General features: G+C 44.8%; 1 protein-coding gene across 1 annotated transcript in view; it reads left to right on the top strand.

The window, feature by feature from the left end:
* The window catches only part of ADAMTS3 (ADAM metallopeptidase with thrombospondin type 1 motif 3), a 139,271-nt gene that overhangs the window by 64,877 nt on the left and 53,159 nt on the right, over positions 1-21,235 (top strand). The window contains exons 6-10 of the mRNA XM_081924812.1: positions 11,804-12,003; positions 15,199-15,282; positions 18,872-19,028; positions 19,821-19,926; positions 20,972-21,115. Of these exons, the coding sequence (XP_081780938.1) occupies positions 11,804-12,003; positions 15,199-15,282; positions 18,872-19,028; positions 19,821-19,926; positions 20,972-21,115 (691 nt within the window). The remainder of the gene's footprint in view (positions 1-11,803; positions 12,004-15,198; positions 15,283-18,871; positions 19,029-19,820; positions 19,927-20,971; positions 21,116-21,235) is intronic.

Below are 21,235 nucleotides of genomic sequence, written 5' to 3' on the forward strand. Positions count from 1 at the left end.
TTTTAGAAACATTTCTTCTGCTATAGGAATTGCCAAAGGGCTCCTTTTAAAGAAGTACCAGAACCCCAAGATGCATTAAACAGAAGGTTATGATCCTTTCTCCATGGGAAGAACAGAATGGGGTTTTTCTTCAAAACACCCTTTTCACCCCAAAGAAACATTGTGCGTACTGTTATATGGGTTGGGGGGAAATTAGGCAATGTGAAATTTAAAGTTACATCCTCTTCTTGACTTATGAAAGTTATCATCGCACTCTGGAAAGATTTGTGGGATACTTCCTTTGTCTATTGCTCAATAGTGGTCGAGAGCATTGGCAAAGGCATCATCACAGTTTTTCTACAGAAATTGAAGTGGGGAGGTTCTGAAACCTTTAAAGCAGGGTTGCATAACCTCAAGCCACAGGGCTGAGTGCGGCCCTCCAGGCCCCTCAATCTGGCCCTTGAAAGTCTCTGCCTTGCCCCCTGTCATGCCCTTTAACTTCAATAAAAAGGTACCGAGGCAGAGTTTTATGTCACCTTGCTGTCTACTTTTGCTTCTGTTTCATGTGGAGGCACCGGCATACAGTGGTACCTCAGGTTAAGAACTTAATTCATTCTGGAGGTCCATTCTTAACCTGAAACTGTTCTTAACCTGAAGACCATTTTAGCAAATGGGGCCTCCTGCTGCCGCCATGCCACCGGAGCACGATTTCTGTTCTCATCCTGAAGCAAAGTTCTTAACCCGAGGTACTATTTCTGGATTAGGGGAGTTTGTAACCTGAAGTGTCTGTAACCCAAGGTACCACTGTAATACTGATGGGCTGGGACCAGATGCGGCTTGTTGGGTAGGGAAGAGTTACCAAACTAGCTTCCCAGCAGGTGGGTCACTCACTCACTGGGAAATCTAGGCAGTGGGGAGGTCAGCAAGGTGCAAACACCCTGGTGGAGCTAATCTGGTGCTCTTGCTGGTGTGCTTGCCCACTTCCCGGTAAGAAATAGAGCCCCATCTACTGGCAGTTCCACCCCACCCAGCAGGCTGCTTTAGGCGGGGAGTTCCTTAGCCTAGGTGCTGCTGCAGAGAGAGATCCATACCTTGTGCTATCTTAACTCCAGCTGCTCCTTCCCAACTTTTCATTCTCTAAAATGCTTCTCCTGCCTCTTGCCTGTGCATCACACCCTCCAAGACATCCTCCCTCATGTTTGGTCAAACACAGTTGATCACACTGGCATATTCTCTCTCTCTGTCCCCTGTTCTTTCTGTTAGTTGGGGTCAAGGGAGCAGCTTCTTTGGACAATGATTGCCCGGGGTCCTCTTGAGTGCCCAGCAATGGCCAAGCAGGCACACTCCCTGCCTATCCTCCCCACAGAAATGTGGGCAAGTTTCTTCTTGGGCTGCTGCTTTGTGGAGGCACTTTGAGTCCCTCTGAAGGACAGTATCCCTGCTAGCAAGGAAGTGGAAAGAGCCTGGTAGCTACAATGTTGGAGAACGTTTCACATAAGTATGAAACCCAGGATTTGGTTGGGAAAGGCTAAATGGCCTCTGCATTGGGAATGGTTGGGGTACCACTAAATTTCTTCTACGGAAAAAGTTCAGCAGTTAAAGGCAGTTGACACAATCCCCCCTCCTTTTTTTTTTTGCAAAAGGCGAGGCACTCCAGCTTACTTACTCTGAAGAATAGCAAATCCCATTTTGCTTCAGCTAAGCTGATAAAAGCTTTACAATTTACTGGACCATGCCGTTAAAGCAATGACATTAAAACGGTGTTAAGGTTGGAGAAAAGGTTAATGCAATCCAAGTTTTATTCTAGGGAGAGAAAAACGTTCATCAGATAAAGAACTGTTGAGTAAGCCAATTCATTCATAGTGCATTAGTGGCTCATCTGCAATATGCCAAGCATCTGCTCTATCTATATTGATTGACTTGCTTGAATATGATCTCTCTCTCTCTCTCTCTCTCTCTCTCTCTCTCTCTCTCTCTCTGTGTGTGTGTGTGTGTGTGTGTGTGTGTGTGTGAGAGAGAGAGAGAGAGAGAGAGAGAGAGAGAGAGAGAGAGAGAGAGACTACCAATCACAAGTTCAGACCCTCCAGGGACAGTCCCGCATTTACAAAAGCCATCCCAGTTTCTGATTTGATCCTGGAATGTCCTACTTTTCCTTAGGATGTCCCTTTTTTAACTGGAGAAATCTTGGAGGGTATGGAGCCATGTGAAGGCAGCCCTGTATAGGGAAGTTTAAAAATGTTTAATGTTTTATTAGGTTTTTATATATGTTGGAAGCCACCCAGAGTGGCTGGGGCAAACCAATCTGATGGGCAGTGTATAAATATTAAAATTATGAGGAGGAGGAGGAGGAGGAAGATGGTGAGGATGCAATAGAACACCCCTATTTTCATTAGAGAAATGTTGGAGAGTATTCTAGTTTCATTCAGACTTTACAGGGAGAGCATTTCAGAAATGGTGGATAAGATTAATAATGCCAGTCAAGTTTCTTTTCTTGAAGCTTGTTTGCCATCACCCATCTTTTCACTTACAGGACCCCCGGTTCCTTGCAGATCTCACTTGAAGGGCAGAGGGGGAATGAACGAGATCATTTAACCAAAGTCACAGGGCATATTCATCCACAATTCATGCTGTTGTTCAGATCCAGAAATTTCTGCCATGAGACAGAAACAGTGTCTGGTCAATTGCAAGAAAACCTACCACTTGCCAAGCTCCTGAGAACCAAGAGCAGCAATCGGAAGTCTCCAGCTGCCAGGATGGAAAGACAATACCACATTTATTTCAATTTAGGAGGATTGCTGCAACAAGATGACTGAAAGGGCTTGGAAGCCCTGGAGTCTGGGAATCCAGGAGGCTGTAACTGCCCTTGAGATCAGCTCCCATCCTTTTTAAGTAGCATCCCGAGTAGGCCCCGTGTCTTGAAAATCATTTCCTTTGCTTAGAAGAAATGGGAAGCATCTGGTCCTTATTGTGGCAGGTAAAAACTGCAGCATCCATGTTGGCAGTGTTTGTCACAGGGATGAAGCCCCTTTTTAGTATTCCTCGTTTGATGGAGCTATGCCCAGTGTTAGTTCTACTTAAAGTAGATGCATTAAAAATAATGGACACGACTAGCTTAGCTCCATTAATTTCTGTGGCTCTGCTCCAAGTATAATTTAGTTGGATGCCACATTTAAACAGTATCTCGTGGCTCTTCAGAATAATTAGGCAGGGACATCAGAGTCATATGGCGTAGGCATAAGTGTGTATGTTTCACTTGATGGAACACATTGCATTATGAATCTTTCATGCACTTCTGCAGCAAGCTATCGATGGTACCAGCTGTTCTCCTTTAAGAGCCATAAAATACAAAAATGCGAACGGAGCTTCCAGCAAACGTAAAGGCCGAACCAATATGTCAGGTGTGTGGAAGAAAAAGCAGTTTGAGGAATGATCTCATAAGCATTCTTTAGCATGGAACTGGCAAATATTCTGCGTCCCTCACTTCTTTCTAAAAACAGCTTGGGTCTTAGCATTTGCTGCTGCCATTACCCACATTCCACACCCTTTCCAGTAGGTTTACAGTGAGCAGGCGTGTGCTGGAGATGGAGGGGGATTGCTTGAAGGTCATTGAGAGAATGGTTTTTATTCAATGTGCTGCAGCAATAACACTGGGATGCATTCACAAGCGTTTTAGTAGAGGGTTGCTTCCAACTATATATCTCCAGAGGGTTGCATGGAGGGAGAAGTTCCATTGCACTTGTGGAAATCGCTGCAATGAAAGCAATTATTTCATTGGATCCAAATCCAACATTTCCAGCTGGAAGCTCAAGTTGGCTCCTGCCCACTCAAAAAATGCCCCAGCAAATTTGAGCACGCACCATGCCCAGCCTAACAGCCCCTCTGTGCACCAATAATGTGCTATTGTTAGTGAAGCATGGTGGGATAAATCTCCCACCGAAGCACTATTCTTGTGTCCAGGAGGTGTTGCACAATACACCCACCATAAAACGTGAGTACAGAGAGCCAGGACCAGTTCAACATTTGTCAAATGTGTGCAGAGGAGGGCAACCGAGATAATCAAGGCCAAGCCTGATGAGGAGTGGTTGAAGGAGCTGGATATGTTTAGACTGGAAAAGAAGAGACTGGGAGAAGATACGATAGCCAACTTCAGATATCTCAAAAGGTGTCACGTGGAAGAGGGAACAAGCCTGTTTTCTCCTGCTCTGGGGGGAGGGGGACTCAAACCAAGGGCTTCAAGTTACAAGAAGGGAGATTTTGACTAAACACCAGGAAGCACTTTCTGACAGTAAGAGCTGTTTGACAGTAGAACGGCCTCCCTCAGGAGGTGGTGGACTCTAGTTCCTTGGAGGATTTTAGACAGAGGTTGGATGGCCATCTGCAATGGATGCTTTAGCCGAGATTCTTATATTGCAGGGTGTTGGACTAACTCTACAATTCATTGATTCTACTATTATTCTAATGGGTAAAGTGGTGTGAGAAGGTCTAAAGTCAAAGAGGGGGCTAAACCTGCCTTTTGCATTCTGAGCGTGGAATTAATTTCAGCTAGAACAAGATTCCACAGTGATCCTCCAGCCTCCATTTGGCTGGTGGGTGCCATATTTGTTTGGGCCAGAAATACACCAGAATGACGCTATACTCTTTCAAGGGGCATTTTTGGATGAAATGGTGCTTCCCACTGGTTGACAAAGAATCACTAAAATGTCCCTCCTGCTTTCATGGCCTACCATGCTGCCCTGTGGCATGTTGGAGGGTAGTACCCAATTGCCTGTGTGGATTTAAGATTCAGTTAGCAGTCTGGTAAATGGAAGTGGTGCTGTTGGGATCTTGTCGTGCCTCAGACAGACAACATAGCTTTCCTTATATCTCATACTTTGTCCTATGGAACTGAAGGGAAGCCCCTGAGAAGCTCCCTGCTTTCAGCCCTGAAATCTATATAGCTCTGCCCTTACGCTATTTCTTGGTCACGTGAGAGTGTGACAAATATATGGAAACCAGAAACTCACTTTTGTATGTGTTCCCCCCCCCATTATTTTTTTGATAGAATCCCCTTTAACTTCATTTCTTAAAAACTATGGTGGGCTTACATTTTCTCCGCCATGCTGTTTAGACTGCAATGTGTGCGTTTGTATGGGTTTTAACATTTCGTCCTTTCAGCTGCTTCCATGTTTGTGTTATATGGAAAGCAGTGTTTGATCTCCCCCTCCTTTAAGTTACTTGTGGAAGAAAGTTCTTTTTAGTAAACAGATTTACAGTACTGTTTGGCTCCATTCGCTCTTGGCATACAAATGTATGCACCTCCTTTTTTATGAGAGAGCTCATTTATTTCTTATTCTGAGGCCTGCAAAATACAGTTTTAACATAAAACAGCTCTCTGTGGCAAGCTATGATGTCCATTCAAGGCACACACAGGCCAAAGGTTATTTTCAATCTGTGTCTCAAAATAATTATCTATATCCAAAGGGACACTGGTGACCTGAATAATTTATTCTCATCTACACATTTCTGTAAGCAAATTCTCGCAGTGTACACCCTTTTGCAAAGCACTTTTCCCTACCAGAAAGTATTTTTGCAACTTATATTCACAAATGCACACTTTACAAAAAATGTGCATTTTTGTATACGTGATTTGGCTGGATAACTTTATTGCAAAAATTCAGCAATATGTGCATTTTGAAGGACTCCTACCTTTCAGTTTGTGCATTATTTCAGAAAAAGAAAATTATGTAGATTCTCCTTTAAATGTGAAATGAATTGAATTTTTCCCCTATCCATGGTGTTCTTTATGCTCAACAGTTGACTCTTTATTCCTCCAAATCACCTGCCCCTTTCAGGAAAACCACTGACAAGGATGGACAACAGGCAAATGTCTGAGGTGAGGCAGGAGCTGAGACCCAGGAGTTGCGAGTCATTGAGAAGTCAGGACCACACAGCAAGTTGTAACTGGAGAACAAGAAGGAGGCAGGGTCAGCTAGCAAGTCAGAGCACATCTGGAATACTGTGTCCAGTTCTGAGCACCACAATTTAAGTAGGATATTGACAAGCTGGAATGTGTGCAGAGGAGGGTGACCAAGATGACCAAGGGTCTGGAAACCAAGCCTTATGAGGAACGGTTGAAGGAGCTGGGTATGTTTAGTCTTGGGAAGAGACTGAGAGGAGATATAATAACCATCTTCAAATATCTCAAGGGCTGTCACATGGAAGATGGAGCAAGCTTGTTTTCTCTTGCTCTGGAGGGTAGGACCTGAACCAGTGGCTTCAAGTTACAAGAAGGGAGATTCCGACTGAAAATCAGATAGAACTTTCTGACAGTAAGAATTGCTTGACAGTTGAATGGACTCCATTGGAAAGTGGTTTACTCTCCTTCATTGGAGGTTTCTAAGCAGAGGGTGGGTGGTGATCTGCCATGGATGCTTTAGCTGAGATTCCTGCATTGAACTAGATGACCCTCAGGGTCCCTTCCAGCTCTACAATTCTATGATTATAGCCCTACCTGAAGACACCAGGGATCGAACCTGGGACCTTCTGTCTGCAAGGCAGGTGCTGTAGCACTAAGCTATGGCCCTTGGCCTACAGTCTGCAAGTGCTGATAACCTGCAGACCCCACTGAGCTTGTTAGTCCTCCACTAACCTCATTAGGTCATCAGTTTGATTCACAAACTAGTTAAGCTGAAATGCTTCTGCCTAAGATGGTCTTGCCCCACTGACCTAAGTGGAACTGCATTGGCTTAAATCCAAGGATTCAAAGCGGGTTAGGTTAATAACTACAGGGTGTATGTAGGTGTGTGTATAGCAGGGAATGAACTGAAGAGTGCACTGTTTGTTGAAATCCTTCATTTTCTAGGCCTATTAGCTAACAGGACAATCCTTGTTCAACCGAGGAAAAGGCAGGGTAGGTTTATTTAAACGATTGGTTTCAATCCCTGAGAAGGAAGGTGGATTTCAGTCAAGCTTTACATTTTGCAATTAATACATATCCTGAGCAAGCATGCATTGGTCAGATTTTTTTTAAAAAAAATAGTTTATAACTAAAAATAGCTTTTACTGAACCTGGGAGCATGATCTAACAGGGGTGCTTAACCTGTGGCCCTCCAGATGCTGGGAGACTCCCAGTTCATATCAGACCCAGCCAGCTAACCATTGGTGAGGGATAGTGGAGGTCTATAGGTAACCCACCCCCATCTAAAACCTTTAGCCATGAGTTCCCATGCACTTTTTACTCTGCTTAGAGATGAGCAAGAGATTTGTCTTTGCCCTTTTGTGTTCCCATGCACAAAAGGATGTTAATCAAGATCCATTACGTCAAAGCTATTTTTCTACCAGTTTCCAGAAGGAAAATTAGCAGGAAAATTAGCGTTCCTCTATGAGATGGGACCTTAAATGTAGATGCCATTTGGTTGGTAGAGTGCTAGAGAGCCATCACATTGCACAGTTAAGAATCATAGAATCATAGAGTTGGAAGAGACCACAAGGGCCATCGAGTCCAACCCCCTGCCAAGCAGGAAACACCATCAGAGCACTCCTGACATATGGTTGTCAAGCCTCTGCTTCTTCAACAAAGAGAGGTATCAAATCATCAATGTGACCTCCATGGATTCTTAGTGAAAGAGTGGTGGCTCTTGCCTGACTTCCTGAGAGCCGAGTCTCTGCTGCATACTGGGAGGTGACGCATCGGAGAGGTCAGTGCGGTGCAGATGCAATGGCAGAGGCAATCTGGTGCTTATGGTGCATTTGCACTCCACCAGCCTCTCTATCACCTCCTAGGTAAGCAGCTTCGACTCGGCTGTTGGGTGATCAGATGAGTGTATTGATCCCATCACACTGTCGGCTACTGATGTTACAGCAACTTGCAGGTTTTAGGTCTACAAGGAAGTCTTGTAAATATCGAATACATGACAGTGCTTAGCCTCAGAAGTCCAAAACATATACCCTCTGCACTTATTTTTCTTATATACATTACAGGCTTTAATTCAGTACTTTGATACATGGCCATAATTCAGTTTTAAGGGAACGTGTGCCAAGTGTGGACATGTTTGTATTGAATTCAGTTTTCCCTTTAAATCAGGAATGGGGAATCTGTGGGTCTCTGGACGTATTGTTTTCTGCTTTGTCTTTCAGACTACAACTCCCATCATCCCTGACCATTGGCCATGCTGGTGGGGGGCTGATGGGAGATGGAGCCCAACAATAGGTTAAGCCCTTGTTTATTTGCCCCGACATTTAAAACTGTGGTGCTTTCAGTGGACTGAATAGTCCCCCCCTCCCATTTCATTGTACAGTTATTTAATTATGATGATTTATTAAGTTTGTATGCTTCATCCATAGATTTCAGGGTGGCTCACAACATAAAAAACACAAAATAAAAAGACAAAATACAAACACACCCACCCAAACCAATAAACCTCCTCCTCCAGCCTCTCCTGTTTTTTTGCAGATTTTAAATTCCTGTGTATATCCGTCTGAAATCCATTGTCTTTTGAACATGCAGTTTAAAGCAGCAAATGAATGAATAAACAAAATCTGGAGGGTCATAGGCTGCCCTAGCCTTGTTTTAAACAAGGTTCCTTTATTCGCTTACTATAACTGAACATCAAAAAGGTTAAAAGCTGGTGGGTGGGTGGGTGTGATGCCACCCCAGTAAAGGAACTGGATTTTTGAAGGTGAGTGAGTGACCTCTTAATGATCATCTTTAAATCAGCACAGTTTCTTCGTAGAAAAAAAGGTGGCTGGCAGTGGTGTTACGTGCCACACCAGTGTAAAGCCAAGGAAGCCAGGCTCCAAGAGACACATAGATGAGAATGACCCGGCTAATTTCAGAATGAGATTACATGAGATTAGCATGTCTGCTTCAAACAGATTTGCTACAGGTAACGGAAACTTTAAAAAATAGCTTTTGGCAGTTGCTCCGTGGCAGAGCATCTGCTTGGCGGGCAGAAGGTTGCAGGTTAGCAAGCTGATTGGGAAGAGAGGATCCTACCTTCTGCCGGGTATTTGCATTCTCTTTATCCCAGAGAATATTGCATCTGATTTGCCAATTGTTCTGTGGGTGGCTGGCAGGCAGAACTTGCTACTTGAGGATGGCTCATGAAAAACAACCGTCTTTTAAAAGCATCTAGAGCTATGGTTTTCCCAGTAGTGATGTATGGAAGTGAGAGCTGGACCATAAGGAAGGCAGATCGCCAAAGAATTGATGCTTTTGAATTCTGGTGCTGGAGGAGACTCTTGAGAGTCCCATGGACTGTAAGAAGAGCAAACCGATCCATTCTGAAGGAAATCAGCCCTGAGTGCTCACTGGAGGGACAGATCCTGAAACTGAGGCTCCAAGACTTTGGCCACCTCATGAGAAGAGAAGACCCTGATGTTGGGAAAGATGGAGGGCACAAGGAGAAGGGGACAACAGAGGACAAGATGGTTAGACAGTGTTCTTGAAGCTACTAGCATGAGTTTGACCAAACTGCAGGAGGCAGTGGAAGACAGGAGTGCCTGACGTGCTCTGGTCCATGGGATCACGAAGAGTCGGACATGACTAAACAACAACAGGTTGTTGGCCATCTCTGCCTCCATTGTTTAACTGTGCATAAAGTCTGATGAGCCTTGCTATGGAACTGCTTGGTTCTTTTGCCACAGGTTAAACCTCTCCCCCCCTCCTGTAAGCAGACAGGCTGTACCTGTCCATTTGCGGGGGGTGTAAATTAAGATCCTGACTATTTCATGCAGGAAAAAATCAGGCAACGAGGATGCTTTTTAACCTGCAAATCCACAGTCCAGGAACAAGCTGGATATTTGGGGAAAGAAAGTGTTTCTCCTTGCCCCTTTCACACACAGAAAGGAAGATTCTCCACTTACTCCTGACCACAAAACCACTTATTTAAAGAGGGAAATGACAGCCAAGCCCATGGGCCCTGTGTGGAGCAGACGGCCCTTTCCCCCCCTCTGCTGACCTGCCGATTCAGACTATTCCATTCATGCAACGGGCATAATGATATGATGACATGACTGTATATTTCCATTGGACGTGGCGCTCCAAAAAAGAAAAAAAGAAAACCCGAAAGAAAACCACCCACCCTTGCCAGGAGGAGCAATTTTTAGAAATGGGAGCCAGGGGTATGAATTTCCCACTTGTGTGCTATCACAGCCTTTGCATTCTTCAGCCCTGCAAAGAAGCGGAGGTCAAATTGTAGAGCTTGTTTGCTAGGCTGGGTTTCTCACCCGCAAGGGCTCACAGTGCGAGGGAAGTCTCACTGTTTGATGTGGGGAAGGAAGGAGGGTTACTTATGTGTTGTTGAGCTACTGAGATGAATTTTAGGAGAGAGAGAGAGAGAGAGAGAGAGAGAGAGAGAGAGAGAGAGAGAGAGAGAGAGAATATTCTCCACTATTGAGCAGGACACTGCAGCTGCTCACTGGAAGGAGTTGTGCAAGTTTCAGAACTTTGGTTAAATTCCCTCTACTAGTTATTATTAATTTTCTGCACACACAACCCACCTTTTCCTCAAACATGCTCAAGGTGGCATTCGTGCTTCTTCCCCCTTTTAATCCTCACAACAACTCTGTGAGGTAGGTTTGGCTGAGAGTCCTTGGCTGCCTCAATTTCACCCGGTGAACTTCATTTGGCTGAGTGGGGATTTGAACCCTGGTCTCCAAGGTCCTAGCCGAATACTCTAACCACTACAGCACATGTAGTGGGTTTATTATTTTAAAAGGGAATGTAGAATCAGCCGTGAATATTGATTCCCTGAAAAATAAAATGGCCATCCAATTCACAAGTGACTAATTCTGGGAATGGACAATCTTGGCATTATTATTTTTTTAGTGACTAGGGTGGGTTACTCCCCCGTAGGAGCCAAGGTCCCTTCGCTCCCGCAATACAATATTTGAGGGTGCCTCGCCAAGTTGACAGGAATTGCCATTCAAATGGTGTGTGCTGAATCATGTGATCAGTTATGTGGGGCGGGACTTACCTGGGCCGCCTAATATTTTATTCAAGTTGGCACCCCTGTACTCCCCCATTACTCCCCCCCCCAAAAAAAATGGAGGTGAAGTCTACAATGATAGCTTGTTAGGCCTTAGGTGATTGAAGCATCCATGGATGCTGCTTGGAATCGTTCTGTGATGCTGGGAATCATAGGAAAGAACATTTCCCATGGTTCCCAGTGCCCTGGAAGCTGCAGAACACATTCAGAGCTTAATAGAGACCCTATAGAGGTGCCCGTCCTGCAACCACAGTGACATCCAGGCAGTGGCGTAGCGTGGGTTGTCAGCACCCGGGGCAAGGCAAGTAATTTGCGCCTCCTAACCCGTGGATTTTAGCACTCGAGTCTCTTCCACTAGATTAGCGCGTCCCCCCCAGATGTTGCGCCCGGTGCGGCCGGCCCCCCTGCACCCCCCACGCTACGCCACTGCATCCATGCAAGCAGAGAAAACAGTGGCCACAAGAGCTCAGGTTGGAACACTGTTGTAGAGGCCAAAACAGCACAGGACAATATTATGTTTCTTGAAATGATCCACCTATACTGACTGGCAGCAGCTCTCTACCGTTTCATGCTTGGGGCATTCACAGACCTACCTGCAGATTCTTGGGATTCAAAAACAGATTCTCTACCACTGAGCTATGGTCCTTCCACTGGAAGGCACTCAGCAACGTAATATGAGTTTCCAACATTATTTCCTAGCTGAGCTTGCAGGAAAGATGGTCGGGGTCTATCTGTAATTTATGGTACGGCTTCTGTAACTAAAGGATGTCAAGGGGCACTTGAAATCCCCTGGGAAATTCTAGGCAAAGTAGGAAATGAATTCTAACAATGGAAACTGTGCTTTTATTTCCCCTTAGAATCTGGCCTTGGGGGGCGTCCCAGTCTCGACTCTATGTATGCAAGCGTAGAGCAGCGGCTGAACGAGACGCTGAGGCAGCGCCGGAATGCCGGTGACAATCACTACAACATCGAGGTGCTTCTGGGAGTGGATGATTCCGTGGTCCGATTCCATGGCAAAGAACACGTTCAGAACTACCTCCTCACCCTGATGAATATAGTGAGTTCTCTCCCTCTGTAGTTGTTCTGGGAAGCATGTTTTTTCATCCAGTACTCAGGACTAACTCCCTCTCTCCTCAACTGGTAGGGCATTTTGCAGATGTATTCTGAAGCATAGAGGTGGGGAGGGGGATGAAGTCAAGGTACCAAGGTGCGGGTGGCGCTGTGGTCTAAACCACTGAGCCTCTTGGGCTTGCCGATCAGAAGGTTGGTGGTTCGAATCCCCGCGATGGGGTGAGCTCCCATTGCTCTGTCCCAGCTCCTGCCAACCTAGCAGTTCGAAAGCATGCCAGTGCAAGTAGATAAATAGGTACCGCTGTAGCGGGAAGGTAAATGGCATTTCTGTGCACTCTGGTTTCCATCACGATGTTCCATTGCGCCAGCAGCGGCTTGGTCATGCTGGCCACATGACTCGGAAAGCTGTCTGTGGACAAACGCTGGCTCCCTCAGCCTGAAAGCAAGCTGACTGCCACAACTTCCTAGTCGCCTTTGACTGGACTTAACCGTCCAGGGGTCCTTTACCTTTACTAAGGGTGCATTCACAGGATGGTTTATTCCTTTCCCCCAGTATTTGCCTGACTGTTAATTTAGGCACTATATTTGAGCTTTCACGTGACCTTAAAACCACTTCTGGAAATCTAGCGGAATATAGTGGAGGTTTAGCACTCATGTCCATGTTAATTGCTTCAAGAAAAGAAAACTCCTTAATCCAGGAAAACAACAGAAGTAAAGTGTCAACATTTGGGGTAGTATACTATCATACAGTTCTTTCCTGACATTTTCATGGGTGTATCCTGAACCTGCAGAAGGTTGTGGAATAGTGATGTTGTCCAAAGAAGAAATAAAAATAATAAAAAATTGTCCAGTAGCACCTTATAGAACGACTAAGTTTGTTCTGGTATAAGCTTTCATGTGCATCTTCTTCAGATACACTGAAACAAAAGTCACCAGACCCTTATATATAATGAGAGGGTGGGGTGGGGTATTTCTCAGAAGGGTAGTGGGAGATGGGTGATTGGCTCAATGGGTATGGTAAACCTGTTGATGACTGTTAACGACTGCAATTAGTCCTACAGGAAAAAGCAAGGGATAGTATGCAGATGACCAAAAATAGCTTTAGCATGTGTTTGAGACAAGAAATCCAATATAGTTTTCAGTTTGATAATAAGTTGTAATTCAGCAACTTCTCTTTCAAGTCTATTTCTGAAATTCTTTTGTAATAAGACAGCTGCTTCGAAATCTTGTATTGAATGTTCTGGGAGGCTGAAGTGTTCTCCTACTGGTTTCTCTTGTCCAAAGACATCATTTGTCATTTTGCATCATGCCCACTAGCGTGAATGAAATTTAGCATGACATAGCCAATACATCCCTCAAAATGGCACACTGCCATAATACATCAGAAAACAGAACAGACCCGCTAGCATTATAAGCAGGAAAACTAGCACAATATTCCCCATATCTGACTGCACCTTAAATAAACATCATATTAACTATAACATGCACAAAAGAAAAAGAAAGAAAAAACCTAGCAAAAAATAAATCTGTGATCCAAAATTGCAGATCCTGCACAATCCATTTTGCTGCCTGAGGCAAAAAAATGCGACTTCCTCCTCATTTCATGTACAGAAGCAGTTTGGACTGGCATTCTGCACTGCACCTGAGGCAGCAGGCTAGTTTTGGGAGACAAGGGCAGGGCATTAGCATGCAGAGGAAAAAGGCCAGGGTGCTTTGGAGCAACACCAGGAGGGTTTCAGCCACAAGCATGTGGTGCAAGAGGCAATTGCCTCACTTTGCCTAATGATAGAGCCAGCCCTGTATAAATGCTTTGGTGCCATAGGTCCCTTAGGGCATAGATCTTTCTTTCTTGCCAACAGCCAGCCTCATTTATGCCTCTATTCCCCTTCCCCTGACCTCACAACCCACGAAAAGTGCTTTGTAAGCGAAGGAGGGAGATCAATGTGTCTGCATCTTTGAGAGGATGACCTGTGTCAATTTTTCATGAGCCTTTCAAAACCACGCTCAGCTGAAGCATTTAAAAGGCTTTGGCAATCTGTGAGCCTGAGAGAAATGGATAGCCTCCAAGAAATCTAGGGAAAGTAAAGTTGCTTGTAAAGCTGAATCTAGCCCCATGTTTTTACAGAAAGTGTGAATTAGTGGACTGAATGTGAACTAAATTGAATTTCCCTCCCCAAAACCCTATTAATGGGACACAGGAGACAGCAGGGGTCTTGGTTCTTCCAGATACCTGAAATATTTTGGTGTAATCCCACGCACTATGCAAAGGCACAAGGAAAACTCAGAACATGTGATGCTAGTGGGAAGGACAAGGGATCATGAAAAGTTCATATAAACCAATGATTCCTGAATTTTTTTGACCTTCCGCCCCCTTGGTTCTATAAGCTCATCCCCCATACACTACAAAAGGCATTTATTCAGAATAGCATTCTGCATGACCCACTAAGGAAGATAATAAGATAATAAAATATTAATTGCAGTAGCAATTACCGTATTGGCCTGAATATAAGCCGCACTCGCAAATAAGCCACACCTTTAAAATTCAAGGGGGGGGGATAAAAAAAGACAATACCTGAATATAAGCTGCTGCCTTAAAATTCTGCAAAGGCTCACACCTGTAAACGGCCAATGTAGAAGAAAACCCAACAGCGATATCGTAAAAGTCAATTTTTGTAAGGTCGCAAATTTAAGCCAAGCTTTAACTTTTCACGGTTGGAATTTGGGAAAAAAAGTGTGCCTTATATTCGGGCCAATATGGTAATTGCACATTGATTCAAAATCCAATTAAAACTATTTAGTTTAATTAATTTAACAAAATAGATGAACTTGATCCAGTGATGTCAGCTTTCCAATGCCTGAAAAGTTACTTTCACTTCAGCATCTCTTGCCGCCCCCTTTGCATCTTAGTGCCCGCCTAGGTCATCCCCCCAGAATGAAGCACTTTGGGAACCACTGATATAAACTAAGGAGAAGGAATACTCATTTGGAGTGCAGATTTTTAAGAAGCAACATGCAGCAGCTTGATGCATTTATCCTCCCTTTGACACAGTTGCAAAATCCCACTGTTCCATCACGCACTGTTTTGGAAAGTCGAAATCGGGTTGTCCTTTTAATTGTCGACTGAATCAAACTTTGGATTTGTGACTCTTCAGATTTCACCTTCGCTGCCTCTCTCTTTTAGGTGAATGAAATTTACCAGGATGAATCCCTGGGGGTCCACATAAACGTTGTTCTGGTTCGCATGATGATGTTGGGCTACACCAAGGTAAGCAAACCAAGTGAATGGTCCCGTCTGTCTCCATTCTCATCCAAATTGCTTTTGGAAGGTGAGATGTTACTATGTGTGTTCCTGAAGGAAGACATCACATGTGTGTGGATTCTTTGTTGTGTGTGTATCAAGAAGAGTAATGAGGGGAGAGAGTTGCTGCTGCAGCAACAGCCACCTCTGAGGGCTGGTTCAAATCCTGCCTTAATCCTCAGGTGATAAGCAAGGTCTGTGTCCTTATCATGTTTGCTTTAATTCTGAGCCTGGAAGAAGAAAGCAAATGGAGCAACACTCTAGAATCTAACAGGAGGTCTTTTCATTATTATCCTTTGCCTTGCATTTTTCTGTTTTGGTTGAACAAGTGGACTCTGGGGGCTATTCCGTGGGGCTTCTTTTTTATGTTTTTAAGGAAAAGTTCTGCACTCAATGAAGTCCAAATCTTGTTCACAGAAGCAGCTGAAATTTGCAAATACTGGAATGATGCAAATAAAGCACTTCCTTGCAATTCCTTTTACTCTGCATGATTTACCCGACAATTGCTTTGCAATTTTTTAACTTCAGTAGTCATTTGGACTGCTAAAGTAGCTTAACATTGAAACCTCCTTGCATGTACCAGGTCACTAGAAATTCCACCAAACCACCTCTTTTGGCTCCTGAGACTTCAGTTGGCATTCTGCAAACACTTTTACAAATAAAAAAATTCAACCACGAGGACTGGAAACTTGATTTTAAAGTTGAAAGCTGAGAGTCTCCAGAATCTGAATTCTCCACTCGGTTTTTGATTCAGATCCCCGCCCCATCTTGCACCCCACAAAATCACAGCCCTGGCCTGCATCCTGTCACTTCTCTTTAGGAGGATTTTGGCAGGAGAGTAAACTGAGCAGACCAAGTCTCTTTTGCCATCTAGTGGCAGTCAGCTTCTGAAAACCCAGCAATACCTTCAAATTATCATCCTTTAAGACATGGGTGGGGAAACCTTTTCAGCCTTAAGGATGCATTCTCTTCCAGGGGCCCTGAGTCAGTGATGGGTGGGGCCAGGGGCAAAAGTGGGTGGGGCAGCAAAGGTGAATTCTACCTATGTAATGAAGGCTACTTTCTACAGGTATTCCCCTCCATCTGGGGAGCTGAGAGGCATTAGCAGAAGTCAAAAGCACATTCCATGTAGGCAAATACATTCAAAGAGGGTGTGGAGCAGGATAAGTGAAGACTGTGGCCTGGGGAGACAGGTTAGACTCAGGGGTCAGCAAACTTTTTCAGCAGGGGGCAGTCCACTGTCCCTCAGACCTTGTGGGGGGCCGGACTGTATTTGGTGGGGGGGATGAACAAATTCCTATGCCCCACAAATAACCCAGAGGTGCATTTTAAATAAAACCACACATTCTACTCATGTGAAAACACCAGTCAGGCCCCACAAATAACCCAGAGATGCATTTTAAATAAAAGCACACATTCTACTCAGGTAAAAACATGCTGATTCCTGGACCATCTGTGGGCCAGATTTAGAAGGTGATTGGGCCGGATGTGGCCCCCGGGCCTTAGTTTGCTTACTCATGAGTTAGAGGTATGGCTTGGCTCTGTAGATCATCTCATCTATATCAATATTGATATCTAGATCATCTAGATTGTACTTTTGCGAACCTTAGGAATCCTTCTAGGATACTGACACTTCATTCCAGTTTCTCAGCTTTATTTTGGCTACAATTCTGTTGGCACTCACCACTTTGGTTTGATATTAGAGGGACTGGTCTCTCTCTCAAACATACACTCCTCAACACTGAAGTTCATAATTTTGCCACCGCTTCTGCATAATATGTAGTTTGGCTGCCAGGGTTCTCCTCCTCTTTCTCCAAAAAGACAAAGAAAAAGCAGGCTTGGTTCTATAGATATAAACGGCTACACACAGCAGTCATTTGTATATATCATTATTCTATCACTTAGTTGGACAGTATAATGCTTCTTGGGTGGGTGAAAGGACTGCTTCATTAATATCCTTAAGTGCTAATAAATATTCTTCTTGGGTGGGTGGAAGGACCACTTCATCAGTAACCCGGAGCACTAATAAATATTTATTGCCTTTTCATCTGAGTGCACAACACTGCTGCTTCAAGCACCCCTGGCAGAAATGCTGGCAGCTCTGTGCATGTCATTGGCCTCAGATTTATTTTCCAAGAGGGTTGCCTCTTCTCCCCCAGCAGTTGGGAATGTAAGCAAAGCCCAGCTGTGCACCCACAATTGTCCTGGTTCTGAGACTGTCTCACTCATTGAGCATTTGTTCTGCACGTGGCTTCTCTCACAGAGAAAAGGATAGCCTCCAATTCATTACCAAGATGAAGATTATAAACATCGGAGATAATGTCTTCTGCAAAGTTTCTAATATGCAGCTACAACAAGCAGATCTGACTTCCTTGAGCCAGAAAAAATAGAGTGTATATAGCAGAAGATCCAAAACACTATCAGTAGTATTTTATTTTATTTTATTTTAACTATACACAGAGTTCCGTCTTTCATTTATGCAACTGAGGGCAGATGTTCTGACCTGACAGGGCTGCCACTGAAAAGGGCATCTGTGTATACCTTCAGTATACCTGAAGGACTGCCTCCACCCTCATTGTTCAGCCCGGACACTGAGGTCCACCTCCAAGGGCCTTCTGGCGGTTTCCTCACTGCGAGATGTGAAGTTACAGGGAACCAGGCAGAGGGCCTTCTCAGTATTGGTGCCCTCCCTGTAAAACACCCTCCCATCAGATATCAAGGAGATAAAGAACTACATAGCTTTTAGAAAGCATCTGAAGGCAGCCCTGTTTCAGGTAGTTTTTAATGTTTGTTGTCTTCTGGTTTTAGATGTGCTGAAAGCTGCACAGAGTATCTGGGGAAACCCAGCCTGATGGGCGGGGTATAAATATGATGATGATGATGATGATGATGATGATGATGATGATTTCTCCAGGTCTCCTCAGCTTGTGAGGCAACAGTAGCCTAGTTTCTTCATACACTGCTCTCCAACCTCCATCCAGGGGAGCAAAAAGCGTTATCAGAGTTCAAGGACATGCTCCATCAAGGCAAAAACACTTGGGGTCAGTGGGGAGTGTGATAAGGGGTGTGTCCTGGGGAGAGATCCAAGGGCCAAACAGAGAGGCATAGAGGCCCAGATTGAGTCCCTGAAGTTCCCCACACCTGTACTATGGAGTAGTGGGGTGGGGCAACCACCTGCAGCACCTCACCATGAGGCCATGTGCCAGGTGAAGCATTGAATCATAGAATAGATTCATATATTCATAGAAACATCGAGTTGTATGGATCATCTAGTCCAACCTGAATATGCAGCTGTCCCATACGGGGATCAAACCTGCAACCTTGGCATTATCAGCACCACACTCTTGCAAACTGAGCTACCATCTGCAGTTGCTGCCATCTTATTTTTTTCTAGAATAGAATGAAATGACAAGGGGTCCAGAATATCACCACTGCAGGGGCTCTCCAGAGCTACATCATTTGCTCTGCCGTGCTGAGTGCTGGCGCCTGGCCTCGCCAGCAGCAATCTCTGTACTTGTGATCAGACCCATCTAACATATATCACATTCTTGCTCAGTCCATCAGCCTTATTGAACGAGGAAATCCATCCCGGAGCCTGGAGAACGTTTGCCGCTGGGCATATCAGCAACAGAAAGCAGACTCCAGCCACTCAGAGCACCACGATCATGCCATATTCCTAACCAGGCAAGATTTTGGACCAGCCGGAATGCAAGGTAGCGCAACCAAGACTTTTTCTTCTTTTTATGAACAAGTATTTTGCTGTGTTGGCTGTTTGAAAGATTCTACTTACTGTACTTGATTCGGGCAAGTGGAATCCAGCCAGAATTCACAAGTCATTTCTTTTCTCTTCATTCAGAGTTGGTCAAAGTTTAGTAACTCAATCTATCCCTGCTGGGGAATGTGTTCAGCAATTTCTCTCCCAATTATTATTATTATTACTCCACTAGGTTTATGAAATAAAACTAGAGAACTTCTAACAGTTATTAAAAGAACGTATTTAGAAGCTAGGAATGGGTTGTAAAGGTTTCCTGAATCCCTCCTGGCTTCATGTTACTCTGATGGTGAATGGCAATCACACACCCTGGTTTCTAGTAGCCATTTTTTCTTTAAGGTTCCTTCCTACTCAGAAGGAGATGGAGTAAGGGAAGAAAGTGTGCAATAGCAAGGTAAATAAAGGGTTTGGGGAAGGCTTTGCATGCTGAAGGTCCTAGGTTCAATCTCTGCGTAGGGCTGGGCATGATCCCTGCTAGAAACCATGGAGAGTCACTGCCACAATTCTAAGCTTCATATTCACATTATAAGGCAGCTAGCTATTTTCATATGACACAACTGGAAATCTCTCTTTTTCTTTTGCACAGAACTGTAAAGAAATGTCTCCTTCTGCACCGTTGACAATTTTGTTCTGTCAGTAGGTTAAGTCTTCGTGATACAGCTATAGCCACGGAGGGCTAACAAACCGTGCTTTGATTTGTTTTTAAAATCCAAGTCTTTCACATTTTCAACAGGCTATGCTCCAGTAACAGGCATGTGCCATCCTGTCAGAAGCTGCACTCTTAACCATGAAGATGGATTTTCTTCAGCTTTTGTGGTCGCCCATGAAACTGGCCATGTGTAAGTCTCAGTAGTATGCTTCCGAATGCCTGTAAGTTGGAGGCGGGATGCCTCTGATTTCTAGTTGTTGGGAATCACAAGTGCAAGGAGCACTCGGGTCCTCGTTGTGGGCTTCCCATGGAAATCTGGTTGGCCACTAGGAGAAGAAAGATGCAGGACTAGATGAAATCCAATAGGGTCCTTCTTATGTCCTTATGCTAGGGAATCTCTGGTCTACTGGCCAATCTTGGCCCACCAGGGTGTCCAAGTTGGCCAGTAAGGCCATTTCCCTCCAACCACACCAAACTGTCCATCAGCTGGCATCATTGATGGGAGGGTTCTATTCCTTCTGGGCGCTGCCTCACCATCATGTTCCTTGCAGAGAATGTGATGGTGAAGCAGAACCTTCCACCGGCCAGGATGCCCACCTATCAGTCATCTGATGTCACAATGACATCCAGAAATCCACCTGTCAAAGTTAATCCTCTTGGGAAGAAGGGGGGGGGATAAAAATAAATGATCTGTGGGGCCAAAAATGTTCCTCACCCCTGAGGGTTAGCAGCTGGGACAGACTGAGGCTGGTAGGACAATGCTTCTTGAACCCTAATGAACCACCCACCAGTGTTCAGGGATAAGGATCCTAGACGAGCCTTCCAAATGTCTGTCTACGCAAAGCAGCACAACACAGACCCTGGTTTTCATTTGCAATGATGGGTCTGGGTCTGTGAAATTCAGACTGCAATGGCTGTCATGCGTTCCCTTCTAGTAAACCTGGGATTCAAGGAGCTTGGGAAGGGTTGAGATGTGTAGTCCCACAGATATTGTTGAGCGCCGGCTCCCATCAGCCAGACTCAGCATAACCAATGGTCAAGGAAGATGGGAATATTTGTCCTACAGAATCTGGAAAGCCACAGGGCTCTCCATCCCTGAGCTACCTAGACCAGCCTGGTAAAATTTATCAGAGTAAAAGAGAAGCTGATCTAAGTTGCTTTGTATGTGTAAGATGGTTTCATCCTCCTCCACTCTTGGCCCCAATTAATTCCATCATGCTGGTCTCTGATTTCAGGTTGGGAATGGAGCATGACGGACAAGGGAACCGGTGTGGGGATGAGACAGCAATGGGGAGTGTCATGGCTCCCCTGGTGCAAGCAGCCTTCCATCGATACCACTGGTCCCGATGCAGTGGCCAAGAAGTCAAAAGATACATACAGTAAGGACCAACATATGCTGTATGAACAGGCACTAAATACCTAGAGCAAGACTAGGGAGCGCACACGAGGAAAGCCAAAGTTTGGCTAGTGTCCAGGCAAAGTCTCAGATCCGGCTTGGA

This window comes from Podarcis melisellensis (assembly GCF_964234715.1).
Source record: "Podarcis melisellensis genome assembly, chromosome: 9".
In the NCBI taxonomy this organism is placed as follows: Eukaryota; Metazoa; Chordata; class Lepidosauria; order Squamata; family Lacertidae; genus Podarcis; species Podarcis melisellensis.